The 24,394-nt window shown below is 36.7% G+C and overlaps 1 protein-coding gene across 2 annotated transcripts in view; it reads left to right on the top strand.

The window, feature by feature from the left end:
• Positions 1–24,394, top strand: part of CFH (complement factor H) — a 127,970-nt gene that overhangs the window by 19,049 nt on the left and 84,527 nt on the right. The window contains exon 1 of one of the 2 annotated variants that reach the window (XM_059048383.2): positions 19,013–19,412. The exons of the other annotated variant lie outside the window; for it this stretch is intronic. Coding sequence (XP_058904366.1) covers positions 19,355–19,412 — 58 coding nt within the window. The 5' untranslated portion in view covers positions 19,013–19,354. Of the gene's footprint in view, positions 1–19,012; positions 19,413–24,394 lie in introns of those variants that run through there. 2 annotated transcript variants of the gene reach the window in all.

Raw genomic sequence — 24,394 nt, 5'->3', positions numbered from 1 at the left:
ATAAAAGAAAAATAATAAAGATAAGAACAAGTCATAATGAAGTTGGAAAAACAGATGACAAATAAAGTGAAAAATTAATTTCTTTGAAATGACTAGTAAGGTAGATAAACCTTTGATAAGATTAAGACTAATCAGAACTAAAAGGAGAACAGGTAGAATTAAACACTATTAAGAATGAAGTATTGTACATAAATAATGCTACAGAGGTTAAACAAATAATGAGGCTATTATGAACAAATGTATGCCAGTATATTTGAAAATACGTGAAATAAATTCCTAGAGTTCCTAGAATTCTTATTATTTAAGTAGAAGTTGATAAAAACTGATTTTAAAAGAAATAGAAAATCTGAACAGTCATAAAACCATTAAAGACATTCAGTATTCAGTTGAAATTTACGTGCTGATTGTAAGCAGTCCTGAGAATTCTCATTATTTCACAGCATGGACTAGCCATGCACGGACTCTGCGGACCACGGCCATGAGCCTGGGCAAGATGAGAGTCTCCAGTAGAGAGAATAAGCCCTGTCTCCACTTCATGTCACATTTAAGATAGTTTCAGGGATGCTTGTGAATGCATAACTTAATTAACAAAAAGCGTTTCAAGAAATCCCCAAAAGAACACTACAGAGAGGTCATTCTAAGACCCAAATCTGCAAACCAAGTGCTATAGGGAAAACCGTGAACGCCAGAAATGCTGTCATCAGTGAATGGTTTTGTCCCAGTCAAGCTAGTCAGATCTTTGCTATGCTATCAAAAGGGGCACGGACATGAGCCTCCAAACCATCCTGATGTGTCTCTCATACCCCGGGGGAGACTCAGTAACTGTAAGTCATTCTATTGGTTCTGATTGACACATGCTCCTAGTGGGTTTCACGGTGTGTCTGAGAGTTGAGATGTTTGCCGACTATTTTCTGAGAGTGGAGCATCATTGAGAAGCCATGCAGCTGGGTCAAGTGGGATGTGGCATAGCCACACTTAGGAGGGATTCCGATTTATAAGGCATTGCCTAAAAGCTTTGTAGAAAGATATTTCAGGCTGTTTGTATATGTCTGTAATAGAAAGAGGAAATTTTTTATGTACTTTCTTCCCCTTACTCATCTCCCAGGGTTGGGGATTTTTTATATCCAACCAGCTAAAGTCTGAATGACCGCTTGGGAATGAGAGAGACCGATTGTCCTGTGTCCGGAGTAATGAATTGAGTAGGGACATAAAGCCGTCATGTTGCTCTCATGAGCGATCTATGGGACTGAGAGAGGGTCCAAAAAAACCACTTGAGGCAAATTCAGTGTCCACGGTCATGTCTGCTCAGGTGTCCTTGTTTGAGCAATACAATCTTTGCCTCCACCTACGGAGGTTAAAGCAAGCATTGAAAATGTTTTCTTTGTATCTTCAGAGATCAGAAAAAGCACACACACGCACACAGACGGTAGATGTTACACATATTTAAAAACACTGTTATGAAAAGGAGGGTAACGTACTGTTTCTTCTCAAAATTTTCTCATTCTCCACTCCCTGATTCATGGGATTCTAGGAGTACTGCCAAGGCAGAAGGGGTATGGCCATGTGAAACTTATAAGAATTTGAAGACAATCAGATCATTTGTCCTTGCTTGTATAATCACAAATAATAAAGGCTTTGAAAATAACACTGGCATTCTTATCTGGCTTCATTTTCTTGGTACCTTGGAGTGTACTATGTGGGCTACACCAGAAATAATTGCCCTATGTTCTTGAATGGGCTTTGTCAGGAAAATACTTTGACTGAAACATAGTCCCTTTACTTGGACATACGTAAAGATTAAGTTCATGAACAAGTTATTATATCCGGTTTCATATAGACGTATTTTTAGTATTATAGCCCTAAGTTCGTATCGAATAGCCTGACAATTTTTAGGCTTTTAGTGTTGGCCCATGAGTCTGTGTAAAGATGAATTTCAGTTAGTGTTGCGATGACGTGCTCTGTGTCTAGAACACTTTTGTTGTTCAGTCCACTTTGCAGAGCCTCACTGCTGTGGGCTATTGGTGGTCCATCATTATGTTGGAAGGCTTCATTGGTCCACTAAATGCATCCTCTTTGTGTCTAAAGGTGGATTTGTTAGGCAGGCCAGGGATGCGAGGCCCTGTCTGGCTCTTGTTTGGAGGTTCCATTAGAGAGTCACGACTTGTAGTGAGACAATCTCTGAATCTACTGGGCAAGCTATAGGCCCTTTCATGCAGAATCCTGGAGGCTGAGGGGTACTGATGGTCCATTGCCAAAGGTTCCAATCAAAAAGCTGTGAGGCCGTACACAGATATGTGTAATATCGTGGGTTCTGAAGGAGGTATGGGTTTCAGGACAGCACTTGAGGTATTAATGTTTGGATTGATTTCAAGGCCTCTAGCTCAAGAGATTAGACTGTCTGTTGGGTTGTTACAGAGGCAGCAGCTAAATGTCCACTTGTGCTATATGCTGTCTGCAACATCCAAAGACGTCACTCAGGTGTTGGACCTAACTTCTTTGTAGCTGCTGGCTGCAGAACCAACAGTTCGTGTCTACCATTTGTATTAGTCACTTAGGGCTGCCATAGCAAGATACATAAACTGGGTAACTTAAACAGCATGCATCATATTCTCACAGTTCTGGAGGCTGGGAGTCCAACATCAAGGTGCCAGGCTTGGCGTCTAGTGACACCCCTCCTCCTGGCTGGCAGATGGTGGCCTTTCTTCTGTGCATGTGTGGAGGGAAGGGGATCTCTGCTGCCTCTTCCTTTTCTTACAAGGGCACCAGTCCTATTGGATTAGGATCCACTCTTATGACCTCACTCAATCTTAATTACTTTCTTTAAGACCCTCTCTCCAAATACAGTCATATTGTGGGCAAGGGTTTTGATGTCTGAATTTGAGGAGGTACAATTCGGTCTATAACATAACTGTATATTACAGTCCAGAAAGTTCCCAGAGAGGTAACTTGGTGGCACCGTGTACTCTGGCTTCATTCAATGTCGATCCATTTTGTCACTTGTGCTAGGATGGCACATGATGTGATGTAAGGAGTTTTCTCAGAATAGTTACATTCAAAAATCATCATTATAAGAAAATCTGAACATACGCTGAGTCAGTATTGTTTTACTATTTGTCCAGCTTATTAATGATTTGCCATCTGCATGACTTAGTTTCTTCCTTCAGTCACTGTTATTTCAGTGTGGAAAAGTTAACCACTATATGCCTCTACAGTGTGAAGTGGCACCATTGTCTGCTCAGGGCTGTTAAAACCGGAGATAACTTGAGATGGTGTTTCCACTTCCACTAATCTCTCTGTGAAAAAACCAAATACTGTTTCTTCTCTGAGTCTGAGACATTGTCTCAATTGTTCAAGCTAGACAAGCATCCCAGTAACCATTCTCAGCCATGCATTACTCTGACAGAGGTCACCAATAACTATATCCAATCAAGATATTTTTGCATTTGAACAGCTGGAACATTCGTTTCAACAATATAGATAACCTTTTGGGAATTACCTGGCAGTCCAGTGGTTAGGACTCTGTGCTTCCATTGCAGGGGACACGGGTTCAATCCCTGGTCAGGGAACTAAGATCCCTCAAGCTGTGTGGCAGGGCCCAAAACAAAACAAAACAAAAAAGAACAACAACAAAAAAAACCCAGAACAAACAAAAACCAAAACCAATATAGAGCACTTTTAGTTCCAGCAAGTTTTCACTGCTGTCCTTACAAGAAGAAAATCTGGATAAGTTGAAAATCAACAATTTTTCTTGAACCCAAAAAAGAATTGAGTTTGCAGACAAATCACTACCCTGAAATCTGGAAAGAAAGGTAAATCCAGAGAATCACAACCAAGATCTGCTTATCTGGAGCACAAGTCACTTGATCCATGAACTGCTAAGATTTAACTGATAATATTGACAATTTTTGGAGACTAAGTATGGACTAGAGTAAGATGAGAAGCTCCTGGGGGCTTTAGCCTTGTAGGAGATCCCCATACTTTTGTGGGCTTTACTTCCCAGAACCCCATCAGGTTCTCAAAATGAAGATCTGAGAAATATTCCCCTCCTGAATCTGCAGGGACAGAGGGAGAGTAATCCTTGCAAAATAATCCCAGACCTTCTCCATAACAAAGCCTTTCCCTCCAAGAGGAAAAACTTGACCTGAGCCTTATCCCAGGATCATAGCAAGGACATTCCTCTCACTCCAGCCCCCACCGTCCTTCCTGTCTTACCTTAAGAGGAGGGATTTTTCTAAAGGCTATACAAGAAAACAAACAAACAACAAAAAAAAACACTTCTGAAGGTCACCAGCCAAAGATTAAGGCTCACTATAAGAATGAGGCTTAGGGGCTTCCCTAGTGCTGCAGTGGTTGAGAGACTGCCTGCCGGTGCAGGGGACATGGGTTTGTGCCCCAGTCTGGGAAGATCCCACATGCCTGCCGCGGAATAAGTAGGCCCATGAGCCATGGCCGCTGAGCCTGCACGTCCAGAGCCTGTGCTCCACAACAGGAGAGGCCACAACAGTGACAGGCCCACGTACTGAAAAAAAAAAAGAATAAGACTTAAATGGAAAATTACAGAACATTCACCCCCCCACACACACACACACACTTTGCCACCACACCAACAGGGTTCCTGTTGATCACAGATGAAACTGCTATAAGACACATTCTTTCCATAGATGGGTATGTAGGAAAGCCTGAAGTCCAGAAGGGAGACAAAACCAAGGGCACTAGAGAAATTTGAAATCTCTGGCACCTATAGCTTGATTAAACATGAAACAAAGCTCAGATCCTGATAAGATCATAAATTCTCATAGTAGAGACCTGTTTACCTCAATTCTTATTACCTGATATAACATGTCTAGAATTCAACAAAAAAATTACTAACTCCACCAAAAGGCAACAACAACAAAAACAGTCTGAAAAGACAAAGCAAACATTAGAACCACACTCAGATGTGACACAGATGTTGGTATTATCAGGCAGAATATCTTAAATAATGGTGATTAATATGCTAAGAGCTCTAATGGGGTAAAATAGACATGCAAAAACAGAGGGGTAATGTAAACGGAGATAGAAATTCTGAGAAAGAATCAGAAGGAAATGCTAGAAATCAAAAACACTGTAACAGAAATTTAAAAATGCTTTTGGTGGGCTCATCAGTAGACTGAATAAGGCCAAGGAAAGGATTGGTGAGCTTGTAGATTGGTCAATAAAAACTTTCCAAACAAAAATTCAAAGATAAAAAAAATGAATAATTTGAAAAAACCACAGAACTACTAAGAACTCTGGGACAAAACAAAAAGGAATCACGTATGTATAGTTAGAATACCAGAAGGAGAAGAAACATAGAAGAGAGCAGAAAAACTATTTGAAGAAATACTGGTCAAGAATTTTCAAAAATGAATGACAAACTCCAAACCACAGATCCAGGAAGCTTAGACAACAGCAAGCAGAATAAATACCAAAAACTACTCCTAAGCACAGCACATTCAAACTTAAAAAAAAAAAACAGACAAAGTAAAGAGAAAATTTTGAAGAGTCTAGGGAAAACAAAAAACTGATTTCTCATCAGAAAACACAGAAGAGAGTGGAGTGAAATATTTAAAGTGTTGAAAGAACAATCTACCAACCTAGAATTTTATACTCAGCAAACTTATCCTTCAAAAACAAAGAAGTAAAGACATTGTCAGACAAACAAAAACAGAGGGATTTTATAATTGATAGACCTGCCGTATGAGAAATGTTAAAAGATTTTCCTTAGGCAGAGGAAAATAATATAGCCCCAAAGCTTGGGTCTATATAAAAAAAAGAAGGGCATCAGAGAAGAAAGAAATGAAGGTGAGATAAGATCTATTTTTCTTATTTTTAATTGATCAGCTATGTAGCATGGCAGAAGAACTGCAAGTACAGTCCAGACACAAAATACGAAATAAAAGCCATATAAAATCTGGTCTCTGGCAAGTTCAAGAATGTTTGAAGTCTTCCACCTGCGAGGCAAGTAGGGGACCAGATCATATACCTAATCTTTATTCCTGATTGTCCCATCTCTGTAATTTTTTTGAAGTTCAGTCCAGGTTTTTGTATCGACATGCTGAGGAAAAAGTAGACTTTCTTGGGATGGAGTTGGTGACTCAAGAACTTTGTTTTATATGTATTAGACTTAAGATACCTATTAACTAGTTATTGATGCTTCAATTCAGGGAGTCTCTTGACATAACTACACTAATAAATCAAAATTTAAGAAACCACTAATCGTGCCATAGATCATAAACAGATATTTGGCAAACCAGCTATTTCATTTTTTAATGAAACAATTAAATAAGAATAGATGGAAATTTGATGTTTAATGATGAAACACTGGAAGAATATATATTAATGTCACGATATGACACTATAGCCACAATTATGACAAGTTTAGCAAATAAATTAAGGTAAATAATGTGTATAAAATGTGGATATGGTGACAAATTCATTAAATCTTGTTGTAGCCAGATTTGGTTCATTGAATAGCTCCATTGATGCATTAAGAAATATAACTCAAAAGAAAGTTTTTCAGAGCTGGAATTCCTTATATGTTAGCAAAGTGAATGTTTCAATATTATACTCCCCTTCTCTCCCAGGCTTCATTATAATAATCCAGAGGAGAGACTATTTAAGACTTTAGCCAAGACAGTAAGAGATTTACTGGAGAACAAGGGAGCCAGATAATAAAAATTAGTGAGTTAAAAATTCACAATTTGATTAGGTGAAACAGGGGATTTTTTAGGGCAGTGAAACTATTCTGTATGGTACTGTAGTGGTAGATGATGACATTATGCATTTGTCAAAAGCTCATAAAACTTTATATCACAAGGAGTAAACATTAATATATCCAAATTTTAAAAATTATAAGGTTGAGGGAGCACAGAATGAAATGCAGAATGTAAAAATTATTAAGTATATTACAAATGTGTGACCTAACCTCACTGTGGGGCGAGGGGGCTGGGGGGCCAGGGAAGAAAAGCTGCTGACCTAAGTAACTCTAGAAATGATTGGACCTGTAAGACTAAAGGCAAAGGAACTGTGTGTAAGCTGTACTCTAGTTGGTAAAATTATTTCTCATGTGGACATGGGTTAATAATTCTGAAAATGCTATGCATGTATACTGGAATCAAATAAAACTAAACAGATGTTAGATGTGGGAACCGGGCTTCTCACCATTGGAAAGGGAGATTATAGATAAGCAAGAAGGAAGGCTAGAATAAACCTTGTAGAACAGGGTTATAGTCAGAGCCATTAGCCTGAATCCATGTTTGGCTGAATACATAGATGGGTAGATTTAGAAGTTATTATAAGTATATGTATAAACATAGACTGGGATACACGCATATATTTCCTAGCTCTGCTGGCTGAAAGATCCTAGAAGAAATAACACTCCAGTAAAACAAGCACAGTTAGTATCCAGATCTTTGTTTCTAATACTATTTTCCAATAAAAGGAACCAGGGCTCCTCAGAGAAATCACTAATTCTAGGGCTGGGGCAGAAATCTACAAGAAGACCCTGAGTTCAGGATCATCTTTTAGTGCTAGAAAGTAAGGAAGTGCTAAAAAACCAAGATGATGGGGGCATGCCAAAAGTACACTGGAGTCAACCTAAAAGAACTCTCAATGGCCAAAGTTGGCACAATTTGAGAAAAAATATAAATATGTTATATTGGATTATCACCTAAAGAATAAACTAAACATCCACAAATCCATGCTGATATATGTAAGTGATTGAATAAATAAATGAAGGGGAGTGAAGAACAAATTTTCAGTATGGAAGAATTCCAAATAATTTATGTAAAGACTCTCATCAAGAAGTGGGGCTTCATTCCCCACCTCTTGAACATGAGCTGTGCTTAGTAACTAGTTTCCAATGAATACAATATAGGAAGGGGGGGAAATAGCTTAGTGCGGAAACCTTACAAACACCACTTCAGCTTAATTGAAGTTAACATCATCAATGATGTCATGTTGATAGCATAGCATGTACCTTTGATATGATGCAATGAGGATGACACTTCCTTTCTTTAATCTTCCTCCCCAAACCCATAACCTCAATACAGTCATGAGAAAAACAGCAGACAAACTCCAACTGAGGGACATTCTTCAAAACAGCTTATCATTGCCCCTCAAAATTGTCAAGGAAATAAGTCTAAAAATCTGTCAGTCCAGATGAGCCTAAAAAGACATGATGACTAAATATAATGTGATATTTATATTTAATATAATTTGGATGGGATTCTGGAAAAGAAAGAGGACATTAGGTAACAAATAAGGAAATCTGAGTAAAACATAGAGTTTAGTTTAATACAATGTATCCATATTGGTTCATTAGATGTAACAAAAGTAGCATGGTAATGTAAGATGCTAACAGTGGGGGAAACAATAGAAGTATACAGGGGTTCCTGGCACTGTCTTTGCAATATTTCTATGAATTTAAAACTATTCTATAAAAAGTTGTTAAAAAGTTAACACAAAGAGAAATAGTAACATGAACATCCTATATCTATTAAAGAAATATTCTTCATCATTAAAACCTGTCCATCAAGAAAAAGTGTAATAGAAATTCATGAAAATCAATTTTTCATTTTTTTTCAAAATTCAGTTTGAGTGTCTTCTCAATTCTGCAGGCTTTCTTAATGTATTATTTATGTCCCTTTTCTATTCAGTTTTATACTTATTGATATATCTACATATGTCCCAGTTTTACTGTAAGTTCCCAAGCAGGGACTATGATTTTCTCTACATAGCCAGTGTCCAGCAAACATAAGTACGTGTAGCTACCAGTATGTGCTTATTAAATGTATGGAGATTCAGATTATGGAAGAAAAAGAACTAAAGCCAAAGTTATTGGAATAGAAGAAACAAGAAGATAAAACAAGAAGACAGAGCCAAACAAGGTTAGAGAAGATGAAGAACAGAAAAATTCAGTATCACAGAAAACAAGAAGGAGGAGTTTCAAGAGAAAAGGTCACTCGTTCCAAATGCATCAAAGAGAATATGGGGAATTTTTATCAAGACTGAGTGTTGTGTGTGAACCTTGTCACCCAAAATAGTACCATCAAGTCCTAACCCTGTACCAGTGAATGTAACCTCATTTGGAAATAGGGACTTTGCAGATGTAATCCAGTTGAGATTAGGTTAAACTGGAATAGGGTCCCTAATCCAGTGCCTTGTGTTATAAGAGAAAGAAGAGGAAGATTTATTCATGTAAACACAGAGACAGCACACAGGGAAGACAGCCACATGATGATGGAAGTAGAGATGGGGGTGATACCACCGCAAACCAAGGAATTACAAGGATTGACAGCAACAACCAGAAGCTAGAAAGAATCACTGAAAGATTCTTCCCCAGTGTCTCTGGTGGTCATCTGGCTCTGCTGACACCTTGATTTCAGACTTTTGACCTCCAGAATTGTGAGAAAATAAATTTCTATTGTTTTAAACTACACAGTTTGTGATAATTTATTATAGTAGCCCCAGGAAACCAATACCTTGAAAGGGACTAAATGATTAGACAGTACTAGGAGTGTTCCAAGATAATTGTTTTCGAGGGAAAGACAAAAGCCAAAATTATGAATAGCTGGGAAATGTATGACAGGTGAAGAAAATAATTACACGATTATAAGCCACTACTGCAAAAATTATAAAGTGGTCAATCCAAAAATAATTTATGCTTTTCCTCCTATTATAATAATTATTGTTTAAAAGTTTTATATTAAGCAGTTCTGCAAGGTCAACAAGCACGTAATAGCATGCTTTCTTTTCATTTTTTAAACATCTTTATTAGAGTATAATTGCTTTACAATTGTGTGTTAGTTTCTGCTTTATAACAAAGTGAATCAGTTATACATATACATATGTCCCCATATCTCTTCCCTCTTGCATCTCCCTCCCTCCCACCCTCCCTATCCCACCCCTCTAGTTGGTCACAAAGCACCCAGCTGATCTGCTGCTATACAGCTGCTTCCCACTAGCTATCTAGTTTACGTTTGGTAGTGTATATATGTCCATGCCACTCTCTCACTTTCTCCCAGCTTACCCTTCCCGCTCCCCATATCCTCAAGTCCATGCTCTAGTAGGTCTGCATATTTATTCCCATCTTGCCCTTAGGTTCTTCTGACCTTTTTTTTTCTTTTTAATTTTCTTTTTCTTTTCTTTTTTTTTAGATTCCATACATATGTGTTAGCATACAGGATTTGATTTCTCTTTCTGACTTAATCCACTCTGTATGACAGACTCTAGGTCCATCCACCTCACTACAAATAACTCAGTTTCATTCCTTTTTATGGCTGAGTAATATTCCATTGTATATATGTGCCACATCTTCTTTATCCATTCATCTGTTGATGGACACTTAGGTTGCTCCCATGTCCTGGCTATTGTAAATAGAGCTGCAATGAATATTTTGGTACATGACTCTTTTGGAATTATGGTTTTCTCAGGGTATATGCCCAGTAGTGGGATTGCTGGGTCATATGGTAGTTCTATTTGTAGTTTTTTAAGGAACTTTCATACTGTTCTCCATAGTGGCTGTATCAATTTACATTCCCAACAACAGTGCAAGAGGGTTCCCTTTTCTCCACACCCACTCCAGCATTTATTGTTTGTAGATTTTTTGATGATGGCCATTCTGACCAGTGTGAAGTGATATCTCATTGTAGTTATGAGTTGCATTTCTCTAATGATTAATGATGTTGTGCATTCTTTCATGTGTCTGTTGGTAATCTGTATATCTTCTTTGGAGAATGTCTATTTAGGTCTTCTGCCCATTTTTGGATTGGCTTGTTTGTTTTTTTGATATTGAGCTGCATGAGTTGCTTGTATGTTTTAGAGATTAATCCTTTGTCAGTTGCTTCATTTGCAAATATTTTCTCCTATTCTGAGGGTTGTCTTTTAGTCTTGTTTACAGTTTCCTTTGCTGTGCAAAAGCTTTTAAGTTTCATTAGGTCCCATTTGTTTATTTTTGTTTTTATTTCCATTTCTCTAGGAGATGGGTCAAAAAGGATCTTGCTGTGATTCATGTCAAAGAGTGTTCTGCCTATATTTTCCTCTAACAGTTTGATGGTGTCTGGCCTTACATTTAGGTCTTTAATCCATTTTGAGTTTATTTTTGTGTACGGTGTTAGAGAGTGTTCTAATTTCATACTTTTATATGTGTCTGTCCAGTTTTCCCAGCACCACTTATTGAAGAGGCTGTCTTTTCTCCACTGTATATTCTTGCTTCCTTTATCAAAGATAAGGTGACCATATGTGCGTGGGTTTATCTCTGGGCTTTCTTTCCTGTTCCATTGATCTATATTTCTGTTTTTGTGCCAGTACCATACTTTCTTGATTACTGTAGCTTTGGAGTATAGTCTGAAGTCAGGGAGCCTGGTTCCTCCAGCTCCATTTTTCTTTCTCAAGATTGCTTTGGCTTCTCGGGGTCTTTTGTGTTTTCATACAAATTGTGAAATTTTTTGTTCTAGTTCTGTGAAAAATGCCAGTGGTAGTTTGACAGGGATTGCATTGAATCTATAGATTGCTTTGGGTAGTAGAGTCATTTTCACAATGTGGATTTTTCCAATCCAAGAACATGATATATCTCTCCATCTATTTGTATCATCTTTAATTTCTTTCATCAATGTCTTATAATTTTCTGCATACAGGTCTTTTTTCTCCTTAGGTAGGTTTATTCCTAGGTATTTTATTCTTTTTGTTGTAATGATAAATGGGAGTGTTTTCTTAATTTCACTTTCAGATTTTTCATCATTAGTGTGTAGGAATGCAAGAGATTTCTGTGCATTAATTTTGTATCCTGATACTTTACCAAATTCATTGATTAGCTCTAGTAGTTTTCTGGTAGCATCTTTAGGATTCTCTATGTATAGTATCATGTCATCTGCCAACAGTGACAGCTTTACTTCTTCATTTCCGATTTGGATTCCTTTTATTACTTTTTCTTCTCTAATTGCTGTGGCTAAAACTTCCAAAACTATGTTGAATAATAGTGGTGAGAGTGGGCAACCTTGTCTTGTTCCTGATCTTAGTGGAAATGGTTTCAGTTTTTCACCATTGAGGATGATGTTGGCTGTGGGTTTGTCATATATGGCCTTTATCCTGTTGAGGAAAGTTCCCTCTATGCCTACTTTCTGGAGCATTTTTATCATAAATGGGTGTTAAATTTTCTCAAAAGCTTTCTCTGCATCTATTGAGATGATCCTATGGTTTTTCTCCTTCAGTTTGTTAATATGGTGTATCTCATTGATTGATTTGCATATATTGAAGAATCCTTGCATTCCTGGGATAAACTCCACTTGATCATAGTGTATGATCCTTTTAACGTGCTGTTGGATTCTGTTTGCTAGTATTTCATTGGGGATTTTTGCATCTATGTTCATCAGTGATATTGGCCTTACATTTAGGTCTTTAATGTAGTTTTCTTTCTTTGTGACATCTTTGTCAAGTTTTGGTATCAGAGCGATGGTGGCCTCATAGAATGAGTTTGGGAGTGTTCCTCCCTATGCTATATTTTGAAAGAGTTTGACAAGGATAGGTGTTAGCTCTTCTCTAAATGTTTGATAGAATTTGTCTGTGAAGCCATCTGGTCCTGGGCTTTTGTTTGCTGGAAGATTTTGTGTGTGTGTGTGTGTGTTATGCGGGCCTCTCACTGTTGTGGCCTCTCCCATTGCGGAGCACAGGCTCCGGATGCACAAGCTCAGCAGCCATGGCTCACGGGCCCAGCCTCTCCATGGCTTCTGGGATCTTCCCAGACTGGGGCATGAACCCATGTCCCCTGCATCAGCAGGCAGACTCTCAACCGCTGAGCCACCAGGGAAGCCCTGTTGGAAGAGTTTTAATCACAGTTTCAATTTCAGTGCTTGTGATTGGTCTGTTCATATTTTCTATTTTTTCCTGGTTCAGATTTCTAAGAATTTGTCCATTTCTTCCAGGTTGTCCATTTTATTGGCATATAGATGTTGTAGTAATCTCTCATGATCCTTTGTATTTCTTTTCATGTACTTTTGAGGGTGTGGGAATTAGGATAACATTCTTGGACAACAATGTGAAGTGGTTGTAATGTAACAATTCATAACATCTTTAACACTTCATAAATTTATTGTCATTTTAGAAATGTCCTTCCTAAATTTATTTTAATAATCAATTTTCAGGTGAGTTTATATTGAAGTAAGAGTTATGTCTTTCTTTGTCTCTCTTTGTGCCTTCCTTCCTTCCTTCCTTCCTTCCTTCCTTCCTTCGTCCTTCCCTCCCTTCCTTCCTTCTTTCCTTTATTTTTCTTTCCCTGCTGTATAATCTAATTCAGCTTTTCTTTGCAGCCAGTTCTATGTGCAAAGAATCAGGATACCATTTCATTCCATGTTACAGAGGTCGCTATGTAGTTCAATCTTAAAATAACTTAAGGACTAGACCAATACTTCTGTTTGGCTCCTTTAACCCTGAATTCTGTGCTGGATTTGCCATTAGATAGATATTGCTTATAGAGGGATTACATCAACGGCTCAGAGCAACCATTTTTTCATCAAGAATAGGTTTTAACTGACTTTGACCATTGTTTTTAAGAACAAAAGGAGATTATTAATTACAAACTTGTCAAAGAAAAGTCTTGGTAGAGCCAATATTTCCCACTATTAATGTCTTTTTAAAGTTATATCCTGTAACTAGTTCAAGATGTCACTATCAGAATAGTCATTCTTATCCTTGTGTCCACAAAATAGATCATTACAATAAGGCTGAGTTTGGACTGTTACTAAGAGGACAAAAGATAAAAACTGAGACAAGTATTGTTGACTATTTTATTCAGTATTTCTACCATTTTTTACATATAATACCCTAGCACTGTAGTTTTCAAGAAATGACTATTTTAATCTGCAAACAATTAAAAATAGAGTATATATGCAATTATAAGAGATCTTCAAAATCTTTGCATTCAAATTTATTTCTAATCATTCTCCTGAGGGAAAAAAAATAAAACTGGAGTACTATTAAGGAGACTACCAAGTAATTAAGAGTATGCTCCATCTTTTGGCTTATTGAAACTATATTATGAGTTAATTTTCAAATTACAGTTTTCTATAAAATAAAATTTTGGGGAAGTTTACTTTAAAATTGTTTGTTTCAGAAACACTTTGTGAATGGAATTTTATTCTCTTAGAATATCTGAAAGAAAAAATTTTATGTTTTCCAATCACGTCTTTTTGCTGCTTTGCTGATGACATAAATATGAATGTTATTAATAACATGATGTTTAATGATTAATAGGATGTCTTAATAGAATAAAAAATGTTAGTAGTGGAACCAGCAGCAATCATATTGTTTTTGATGTGAAATAAATAGAATCTTATATCTAATCTACTAAAACCTGGTCATGTACCTAGGGTGATTTATACATATGTTTTATTCCTTTTGATTATTGATACATGTCAGAATTTAAACAATTGTGAATTCTTAGGTATTGTTTTGTATTTGAATTTCATTTCAATGATAACATATAAGTTGACCCAATTGGTTATATTAACTGTGTTACTGACCATTTACTTTTAGTTAGCTACACATCATAGGCAAGACTCACTTTATTTTCCCCAAGAAATGATTATTTCCATCTTGAAGTACATAACTTATTAGATATTTTTAGGATAACTTTCAATAAAATTACAGTCTACCAAAATGCAGCTTAATATCATAATACAAAATACTGCATTGAATCTCTATGAGTCCTCATTAGAGACTGGAAAAAGACCGATTCTAAGAGTTTCCACTGTCCAGAGGAAAAATTGATGATGAAGTTTTTGCAATAATACACACTTGGAGTCAAAAAGGTGGTGAGTCTAGTGTTTAAATATTCAACTGTGGGACCAGACAGTTTGGGTTCTAATATAATTAAATAAGTTGCCTAACCCTCTCTAAAATTCAGCCTCCCTATGTGTAAAAAGGGAATGATAGAACTATCTCATAAGGTTTCTGAGGGAGTTAAAGTATGTAATACATTTAATATAGTACCTGACACACAAAAATTAATCATTATTAATTATTAACAGATTAATAGTGTCTGGAAGGTTGAAGCAGTGTTAGTGCAGGGGCAATCAAGTGACTTTGCTCACAGATTTCTAGAAAAGGCTCATAAATGTGCAGTTACGTTGTGTGTTGTACCCTGTGGTGAATGCCTGGAAAAAGGACATTAGGGAAGGGACAGCCAGTTTTCTCTGAAGGCATTTAGAGCTTTCTGCATGTGCTCCATATGCTTGAATAAATTGCCAAGGAGACAGCAACTTATTTTTTCTTCTTCCTCTAAAGGGTTGAATTATTTGGAAGAGCTTGCAATCTAGTTTTAGAAATGCACCTAATAAAATAAATGCAATAATTAGGAATTGAGGCCATGTGTGTTTTCACTTCCTTACAACTCGAACTAAACAAATCCAGAGTCACTGTTCTTCACTTCTATGCAAATTATTAAATTGAATTATGCTGGCAGTGTCCCCATAGGAAGAAGTAAAGGTACTGGCCTTCTAAGGAGTGGGAAAGGGAAATCTGGAATGTTTAGGGCTTCTCCATGCAAGTGAGGAGGTATTCTAAAATAAATCTGAAGGATGATCTTTATCTAAGGCCATGCTTTTATGGTGCAACTTGTACATTACACACCTGAGTAGGTAAGGGGAGGAAAAGTTAACCTCAGATCAGGAACAGTGATAGAAAATGACAAACTGTTCCTGGTTTAAATTAATTAGAGAAAGGATAATGAACTCTTCACAATTTCTTCTCCTAATTTTTGCAACTCTAATTTGTATTTGCAATAGTAGTGGTGCTCTCATAGCAGTCGTATGAAAAAGAAGGCAACATTTTCTATAGGCTGACATTGATATATACTCAAAAGAGGAAAACGTGAGACAACAGTTACCAAATTATATACAATTGTGACTGCAGAATATACCTCACTCATCTCCAACTACATGTATTCTCTCCTTGACTTCTTGGTTGAGTCCTCCAAAGCCTGTACTGCCAACTAATTCAGTGGAAATATGCTGAAGGGGGAAATTAGAGTAGAAAAAGACAGCAGTTTATTCTCTTGCAATTAAGACATCTTTCCAATTTTTTACATAAATATACGACCTCAAAACAATATCACTAGGGTCCCTCTCAGGTCCTTGATGGTGTCTGTTCAAATGAGAAGCCCTGAAGTGTAAACTCCACCAGCCTCAAAGGAAATCAAGCTCTTGACTGTTTTCATCAGTCTTTCCCTTTTTCCATCCATTGAGCTTCTGTATAATTGTTGCATGATGAATTCATCCAGTTATCTGCTTAATTTGTTCTCCTACGTCCTTTTTTCTCCATCCATCCTAACGGCCAAAGCAATGCTACCTAAACTGCATTTCCTACATTCCTTTTCCTTAATTAGATCTATCAATGATTACATATTGCTTATAAAATAATTTACAAATGTTTTATCTGGCATTCAAACCTTTCCTCATTCAAAGCCCCTCTTACTTCTTCCACAGCTTCCTTGTGCAAAACCACTGCTCTGCTGTTGATATTCTCATTAATTCTAGAACACTCTCTACACTTTTCCATACCTCAGAGTCTTTGCTTGGATGTCCTCTTCCCCTAAATTAGAATTTAATAACTAAATATTCTTGAGACCCTCCCAAATCAAGTCTTTGGAAGAAATTTCTCTTTCCTTCAACTCCTGTGGTACATATTGACCGTAATAGTCATTTGTTACTTAGTACAGATATTACTTACTTATAATTTTAAAATAGGAGAATTTTTAAAGTCCCTTAAGTCATAAATTTTCCCTAACTTTTTGCCCTACAAATACATAGAACACATTTGTTGAGAATGTGGCAACATGGATATTGAGAATAAATACAAGTGTTTGGGGCTTACATTTAGTACTATTAACTATTAACTATTTGCAGTCTGTTCTTGCTAATGGTAATCCAATATGGTAAGTCCCCTACATACGAACCTTGAAGTTGCGAACTTTCAAAGATGCGAACGTTCCCCAGTAGGCCAGCAGTTGTACTGCACTACTATACTTTTCAAGGTACTGTACTGTAAGATTAAAAATGTTTTCTTTATTTGTGTGTTTGTTTGTCTTTTATGTATTATTTGTGTGAAAAGTATTATAAACCTATTTACGGTACAGTACTATATAGCTGAACGTGTTGGGTACCTAGGATAACTTTGTTGGACTTATGAACAAATTGGACTTACACATGCGCTCTCGGAATGGAACTCGTTAGGGGACTTACTGTACCATGTAACAACTTTGTGTTATGAAATAATAACATGTTGGTAATTTTCTTATGTTCTTCTAAATCTCTTTGAAATAAATACTTGGTTTTAAAAAGATTGATCAAAATAAAAAGGGAACAAAAGCACTCAACTGATGACTTAGCCATCAGTCTTTGAAATCAAAGAGAAGAGAAAAAACAGTAAAAATAACACATCTAAAATATATTGTTGAAATTAATTTGAAGCCATTATTTTCACTTGAACAGTGGAGTGGCATCTTAAATGTTCAACAACTGCAAATAAAGTGAAAATCTGTAAAGTAAAATCACTCCTGAAAATACTTTAAATTCTCCGTAAAAATATATGTGTTTGTATACGTACGTTAAAAACTTGTACGGTAATATGTTTACATAATTATAAAATAAACACGTAAATGTGAAGGTACTTACTAAAATACATATGCAAATATTTATAGCATTTTAAATTATATAAAGGAGCTATTGACAATTTATATACATTTAATAGTATGGGAAGCAAATCATTTGAAAGGCAGATCTGTATGCGTTAAAAGTAAGATTCAGGGAATCCACCCGACTGCTGGGTTCCACTGTGGTTGTAGCACAATGTCTTTCGACTTTGAGGAAGTTGCTTAAATGGCCTGCGGCTCAGCTAAAGGACCGATTGTGGCATGAAAGTCACTCAACTTCATTCCTTATCAGTAAAATGCATATTAAAACCTCAGAGAATTACTGCTCTGTGCTCACCAGAATGTCTAAAACTACAGAGATGGAAAACATCAGCGTGTTGAGGGTGTGGAGTAACTTACACACGTGCTAATGTCACTTGATACAGACCTTTTGGAAGAGTATCTGATGATCCGTATCACACCTAGAGATAGTCATACATTATGTCCTAATATTCCACTCCTAGATATTTACTCATCAGAAATGAGAACACGTGTTTCCCAAAAACCTCATAATTTGATGTTCACAGCAGAACTATGTGCATTGTCTGTGAACTAGAAGCTACCCAGATGCCCACTGACAGACACATAGATAAATAAAATGTGGCATATTCGAAGAATTGAATATCATACAGCAATAAGGGTTAATAATCTACAGCAACACCCAACAGTGTGCCGCAATAATCTAAACATAGTTTTCAGTGGAAGGCTCCAAGCACAAAAGAATAAATATCTTATTATCTGATGTATACAAAGTACAGAACCAGGCAAATGTGTCCCCTGTTCACAGAGATCAGGAGAGTGTGTCATGGGGGAGGGCGAACTGAAGTGGAGGCCGGGCCTTTCCTGAGAGGCCGCTGGTCTTCACCCTGGTGCCCTTGGCACGTGTGTCTTCACTCTCTCCGCATTCAGCAGACCATTTGCTCACATTCTCTTTATGCATATTATATGTCAGTCAAAGTTTAAAAAATTCAACTTCTTGATGTTTGAATTATTCAACTCATTCATAACTAAGGAGGGTGAGCCTGTTGCTTTCTACACACATTTATAACAAGTCCTTAAAAGACTAATTTCATGAACTGCAGGCAAAGCAGGCCCCCCAAATCAACCAGCACTGTATTCCTGGCAAAGTTTAGTTCTGTTGTCTGGGTCTTGATTGTGAAAGCATTGCTTAACCTCAAGTTCTGTAAATGATTTCTGAAAGAGCTTTTGTTTATTTATGTATTTCTTTATTTATTTTAATCTTCTGAGGGCTACCAACGGTAGATCTGAATGGGGTCTAAATAATTGGAGTGTTTATGAAATGCAGAGAGTATCCCCAGTTATGCACATTCCAAGAACCTGAACGTTTCCAGTGAAGAACATGCCTGGGTTTACAAAAACAAATCAAGGGCAGGTCACGGCATTAGCTTTCAGTGGGAGTGCAGGTTCAAGCTCTGGCACTGTGGGGGCTCCTGGCTGATTTTTTTCTTTTACTTTGCAAAAGTTTCTGATGGGCGGGACATCTAGCAATCGCTGTAATCCCCAAGCTGTGTTTCGACTTCCTTTTGGAGCAAGTAGTTTCCTGCACTTTTCATAGTTTTTAACAGAGGAGAACCTGACACAGTGTCAAGCACTGTCAACTACTAGATGTGCCCCTGAAGGGTCCCCAAAATGAGATTTCCAGCAACAATTGTGTGGCTTATGTTATGGACTGTTTGTGTCGCAAAAGGTAAGATTTAAAAAGGAAGGCTTTCTTTTTCTATATTGCAAAACATTTGCTTACATGCTTTTTACGGTGGTAATAAAAATTTGGTCGAAAAATGTGTTTAATGACTGTGCTGTAGCTTAGTGTGTGACATGCTTTTGACACTGTTCAGTTTAAAAAATGTAAAAAATATAAGCAGCTTATTTGAATGGCATATCTAATTACTCATCATAATTTTATTTAATGTAGAAGTTCAGAAAATGTTTTAATAATTATTTTCAAAAAACGTGACATGTCATGATCATTTCCCTTGTGATTATCATAAAATGTAATTTACTTTTTTGGCCTAGAATTTTCACCAAAATGCCTATGTGAATGTATTAGGAAGTAGGTGAACACAGAACAAGAAAATGAATTAGACAATAAAAGCCTTCAAGCTGCAGTGATTGGACTTATTTCAGATAGAGATGTTAACTCTTGCTAAAGAAAAATTGATTTATCATTTACAATTGATATTGCCATGGCTTTAAAAGTCTTGGAGACAACCATCACTTGTATCGTTTGAATGAAAATGTATACATTTGAAAAAAAATTGAATATGCAACCTTTGTAAAAGTTACTCAATAGGGTTTTCTTCCCCTATGGTTGATATAAGATATGCTAGTAGAAAAGCCTTTAGGAGTAGTGAATCTGAGTGCAGTTTTTTTCTGATACCATTAGGAATTTATGGATAATTAAATTTACTTCTATCACTTTTCCTTGATAGATGAAAAAGTTTCTTCTTGGAGCAAATTTGGTTTCCTAGTTCGTGATAGGTAACCAGTTATGTGATACATGTTTGACTAACGTTTTTTAAAGTTATCATTCATAAATTCCCAACATTCTTCACTAGGTCAGCAAACTTTTGATTGAATGCTTATTTCAAGTCAACCTCTAGGCAGTGAGGAATATTAGCAAATGAAACAAAACCCCTTTCCTTGAGGGTCTTTCAATCTAGAAAATAAAGCCAGATATCTTTTTTAAGTTGTGTCCTTTAGTAATTTTTTTCAGGTTTTTCTCAAATGTGTTTAAGAGTTTTTGAAAGATAGTCTTGTTCTCAGTTATACACACCAATATGCTATTGCTTGATTTTTAGCTTGTAAACCTTATATCCAGCCACTTTTTAAACTAGGTATACAATCATTTCCCTATCCGAAAAATATTACAAATAATAATAACTAATATTACAACTAATAATAACTAATATTACAACACAATATACCAAAATATGATTAAATTGGCAAAGGGTTCTGGAACAATGTTAATGTTACCAATAGCAAACATCTTTTTCTTTACACAAGTGTTTTTGTCTTTTCTTTAATAGGAATACTCTTAGTGCTTCACGATTTACATATTGTTTGCTGAGGTTTTATGTAGATTGCATTTGTCGTGTACGGAAGATTTGTTTGGTTTCTAGCTCATGTTTAAAGCTAAGGATCAATGCTAAATTTAATTAAACTGTTTCAGTGATGACAAAGTGGAATTTGAAATATTATTAAAATTGGGTGCTACAAAGTGTAAGTGATAAAAATTAAATAACAGTGATATAAAACTCCCTGCTTCCCTAATTGATTCCAGCTGATTCATTTCACTTGTATTTTATATTTCATGAACGTATGTTGGAATGTGACAGCAGTTTCTGCTGGTAAATCGAGCTTTAGCACAACACACATTACAGTGAGAATGGCTGTAAATCTGGCCACTTCCTAGATAAAGTACAGCTTTGGTATTTAAAGTAACACTTACATTAGCCTCATGGTTTTCACAAAAGCACACATACGCACAACCAATTCCATCAGTCTAGCCCGAACAGAAGCTACTCAATAGAGTGGCCTTGATCATTAAAAATATCCACATATCCTTCAACATTTGCCTCTGTTTTTGTCTCCCATGTAGAAATGACGATGGAATACAAATTGAGAAACTGAGAAATACTAAAGTGAATACTGAGTGCTAAGTTGAGAAAGTGAGAAAAGACAGTTGTGTATACTCTCACGATCTGCTTTACTCAACAAGATACTGCATTTCAGCCTTTCCTAAGTGGCCTCCATCCGGTTAAGAGTGAACATTCCTCAAAAATACTAATCACTCCTAAAGAGGAGTAGTAACCAACAGGAAGAATTTATAAGCTCAACTTTCTATCTTTCCCCCTTTGTAGAAAAGGATATTGGAGACCAAGCAGTACCTTTGTAATGCGGTAGGTGGTCTGTGTTTTCATCCCTAGCTGTACAGGAACGTCAGCTGCTTGCGGGGGACTTCACCCCAGGCTACTAAGAACCTGGTCAGATTTACAGAGTTCAGAGTAACCCTTCCTCAGTTATACCACATCGTTTCTGCTTTCTGGAATATCTTGTGACCACGCTTTTCAAGAACTTTTAGATTTAAGATCCAAAAAGCGTATACTCTTTGAAATTAGCCACGGCCCCCAAATTCCAGACTGATTAAAGTAAATAAATCAAAACACAACTGAAATATGTCTAAGTGCACGCTGGCTATGTTGTTTGGAGAGGTGTGTTTTCTAATTCTGCAGGTTTAAAGGGCAAAAGCGTTCTTTCAGGACCTGAAATATGTTACATATCAGAGAGATTCTATTCCAACAGAGAGAGGATAATTTATTTTTTTGACTATATTGTTTCAAGTACAAGATGGTTTTGAATTTGAATTAACTAATACAAAAAAATCAATATTATGATCATAAGAATTAATTATAAATTCATAAAAATTACTTTTTAATACAAAAACATTGATATGATCATAAGAATTAATTATAAATTCAAAAAAATTACTCTTCTTTAAGGATAGATGTGAATATTATGTATATTCATCTAATCCAGAAAACTTGTGATAGCGGTTTATAATCCTAAATTCTATGTTTCAGTTCCAGTGTGATAAATAAGAATTCAAAAAAATAAATAAATAAAATAAGAATTCCCCGTCTCCAAAAAATCCCCCATTTTCAGAGGTAGTAGTGTGGGTATTTACCTATATACGGTGGGATCTAAAGTGCAGCAATGGCCCAATTGTCTTCAACATCTTCCCTTCTCCTAAAATGTTTTACACATTAATAATACCATAAATTCAACCAGTCTGAAATTTATGTATAGTGACAATACTCTGAGTAAGCGTTGGGACAGTTAAATTTAGTATTATGCACCACAATTATGTGAATTATTATTCACAGTAAGTTTTCTGTCTGATAAGTTTTCTGCAACAATTTTAATGGGCAGAGGTAGAAATGAATGAGGGTGAGGTAAGAACAGGACCCAGCCATCCTGGAAGATGAGGTTTTCTCAGGAAGGAAGAGGTGATAGGGGAAGCACTCTCGTGGGTGCTTTGACCAGGGGTAGATGAAACACCCCCAGGCATGTCACGAAAGCGAGAGCCTTGCCTTTAGGCACAGCCTGGGAATGCATGCATATGCTACTCTTCTGCCTGCACGTAATTTCAAATTAGTTCCACCGCCTCTACCCCGCGCTCACTTAACTAATGTGCCTTTACCCACTTCTTATCAGCTTTGACCAGACTCAGAACACAGTGCACAAAAGGGACGCGATGCCCGTGGAAAACTAAAGTGTTACATTCTAGCTTAAGATTATAAGGAAACGCTACAAAAAATGGTTCAGAGAGAGTAAAGTAATGGGACAGAGAAAAAAAAATCACAAAACTAATAAAAAGAAAGGGAAAGAAAAAGATTTGACAGAGCACTTTTATTTGTTTTGACATTTTGACAGAGAGAGCCAAGTTTCTCCTAAACCTTGTCAACCAGAACTGTAATAGATAGAAACGTGATTATAGAAATGTTCCTTCAAAGGTTCCCTGAAGTTTGTTGAGCTAAATTAAAATGATTCCTGACTTCAAAAAGTATAACATACGTTCAAACATAGGACACATAGACAGGAGGCAGAATGGAATTTTACAGATGTTAGATTTCTTGGGTTCATGCAACAGAGGAAAGTTTAAGTGCACTAAACATTTGTTCCCTTATCTTTTATGTTTGTTACCGTCTACAATGCCTTTTCCCCAGGGTATGCATAATCTACAGATAAAATTGAAAGTCTTTGGGATAGCTTCCCATCCATTCATCCATTCATTCATCTATTGATTTGCTCATTCGACGATCTTTTTTTTCTTTTGAGTGACTGCTAAGTGCCAGGCACCATGACAACACTTTCCAACAGGAGGTCACTTAGGAGGCAAAAAAGAAGGGAAGATTATTGTATTTTACTAATATATTGTGTTTTGTCATATAAAGTATTTTGATGGAGATAACTGAAAACACTGTAGGATCACTTAGGGAAGGCAAGATGCTCACACTGGAATGAAAGGATGGTGTAGGGTGGTGCTGAGAAGTCGGTTTGTAAGAGGTGCAATGAAGAGAGAGAAATACATCGGGGTCGTGATGATACCATGGGTAGGTTTTGATGGATTGTGGTGACCGTCCTTATTCTTGGGGAAGTTACACTTTGATGGGAGGATAGATACACAAACATAACTATGAACCATGAATTATGTTGTGAAGGAAGTAAAGTAGGGGCTGAGGGAAAGTAACAGAGATGGGGTAGTGGGGTGTCTTGCCTACCTTGCCTAGAGGTAAGTGGACCGCTTGGAGAAAGTGCCTGAAAGATGAGACAAAGCCAGACACCAAAAATCTGTGGTTAACGTGTTCAAAGAGGAAAAAAATGACACGTGCAAAAGGCCTAGGGGGAAAAATTCATTTGAGATGCTCACCTAAATATAAACAAACTAGGGTGGCTTTGGCACAGTGAACAAATGGTAGGGGTGATAAGATGACATCAGAGAGCATGGCTAGAGCCAAATGCGGGTTCCAAAGCCAAGGGAAGGAGAATTTTAATCCCAGGAGTGACATGACCAAATTTGAAAAAAAAATCACACGTGGTTGTGAGGCCAATGGGAGAGGAGATCTTGGGGACTAGTTAGCAGGATGAGTCGCCGCCGAGCTGACCGAT

This window comes from Kogia breviceps, chromosome 1 (assembly GCF_026419965.1).
Source record: "Kogia breviceps isolate mKogBre1 chromosome 1, mKogBre1 haplotype 1, whole genome shotgun sequence".
In the NCBI taxonomy this organism is placed as follows: domain Eukaryota; kingdom Metazoa; phylum Chordata; class Mammalia; order Artiodactyla; family Physeteridae; genus Kogia; species Kogia breviceps.
This window is presented reverse-complemented; position numbering and strand designations above follow the sequence as displayed.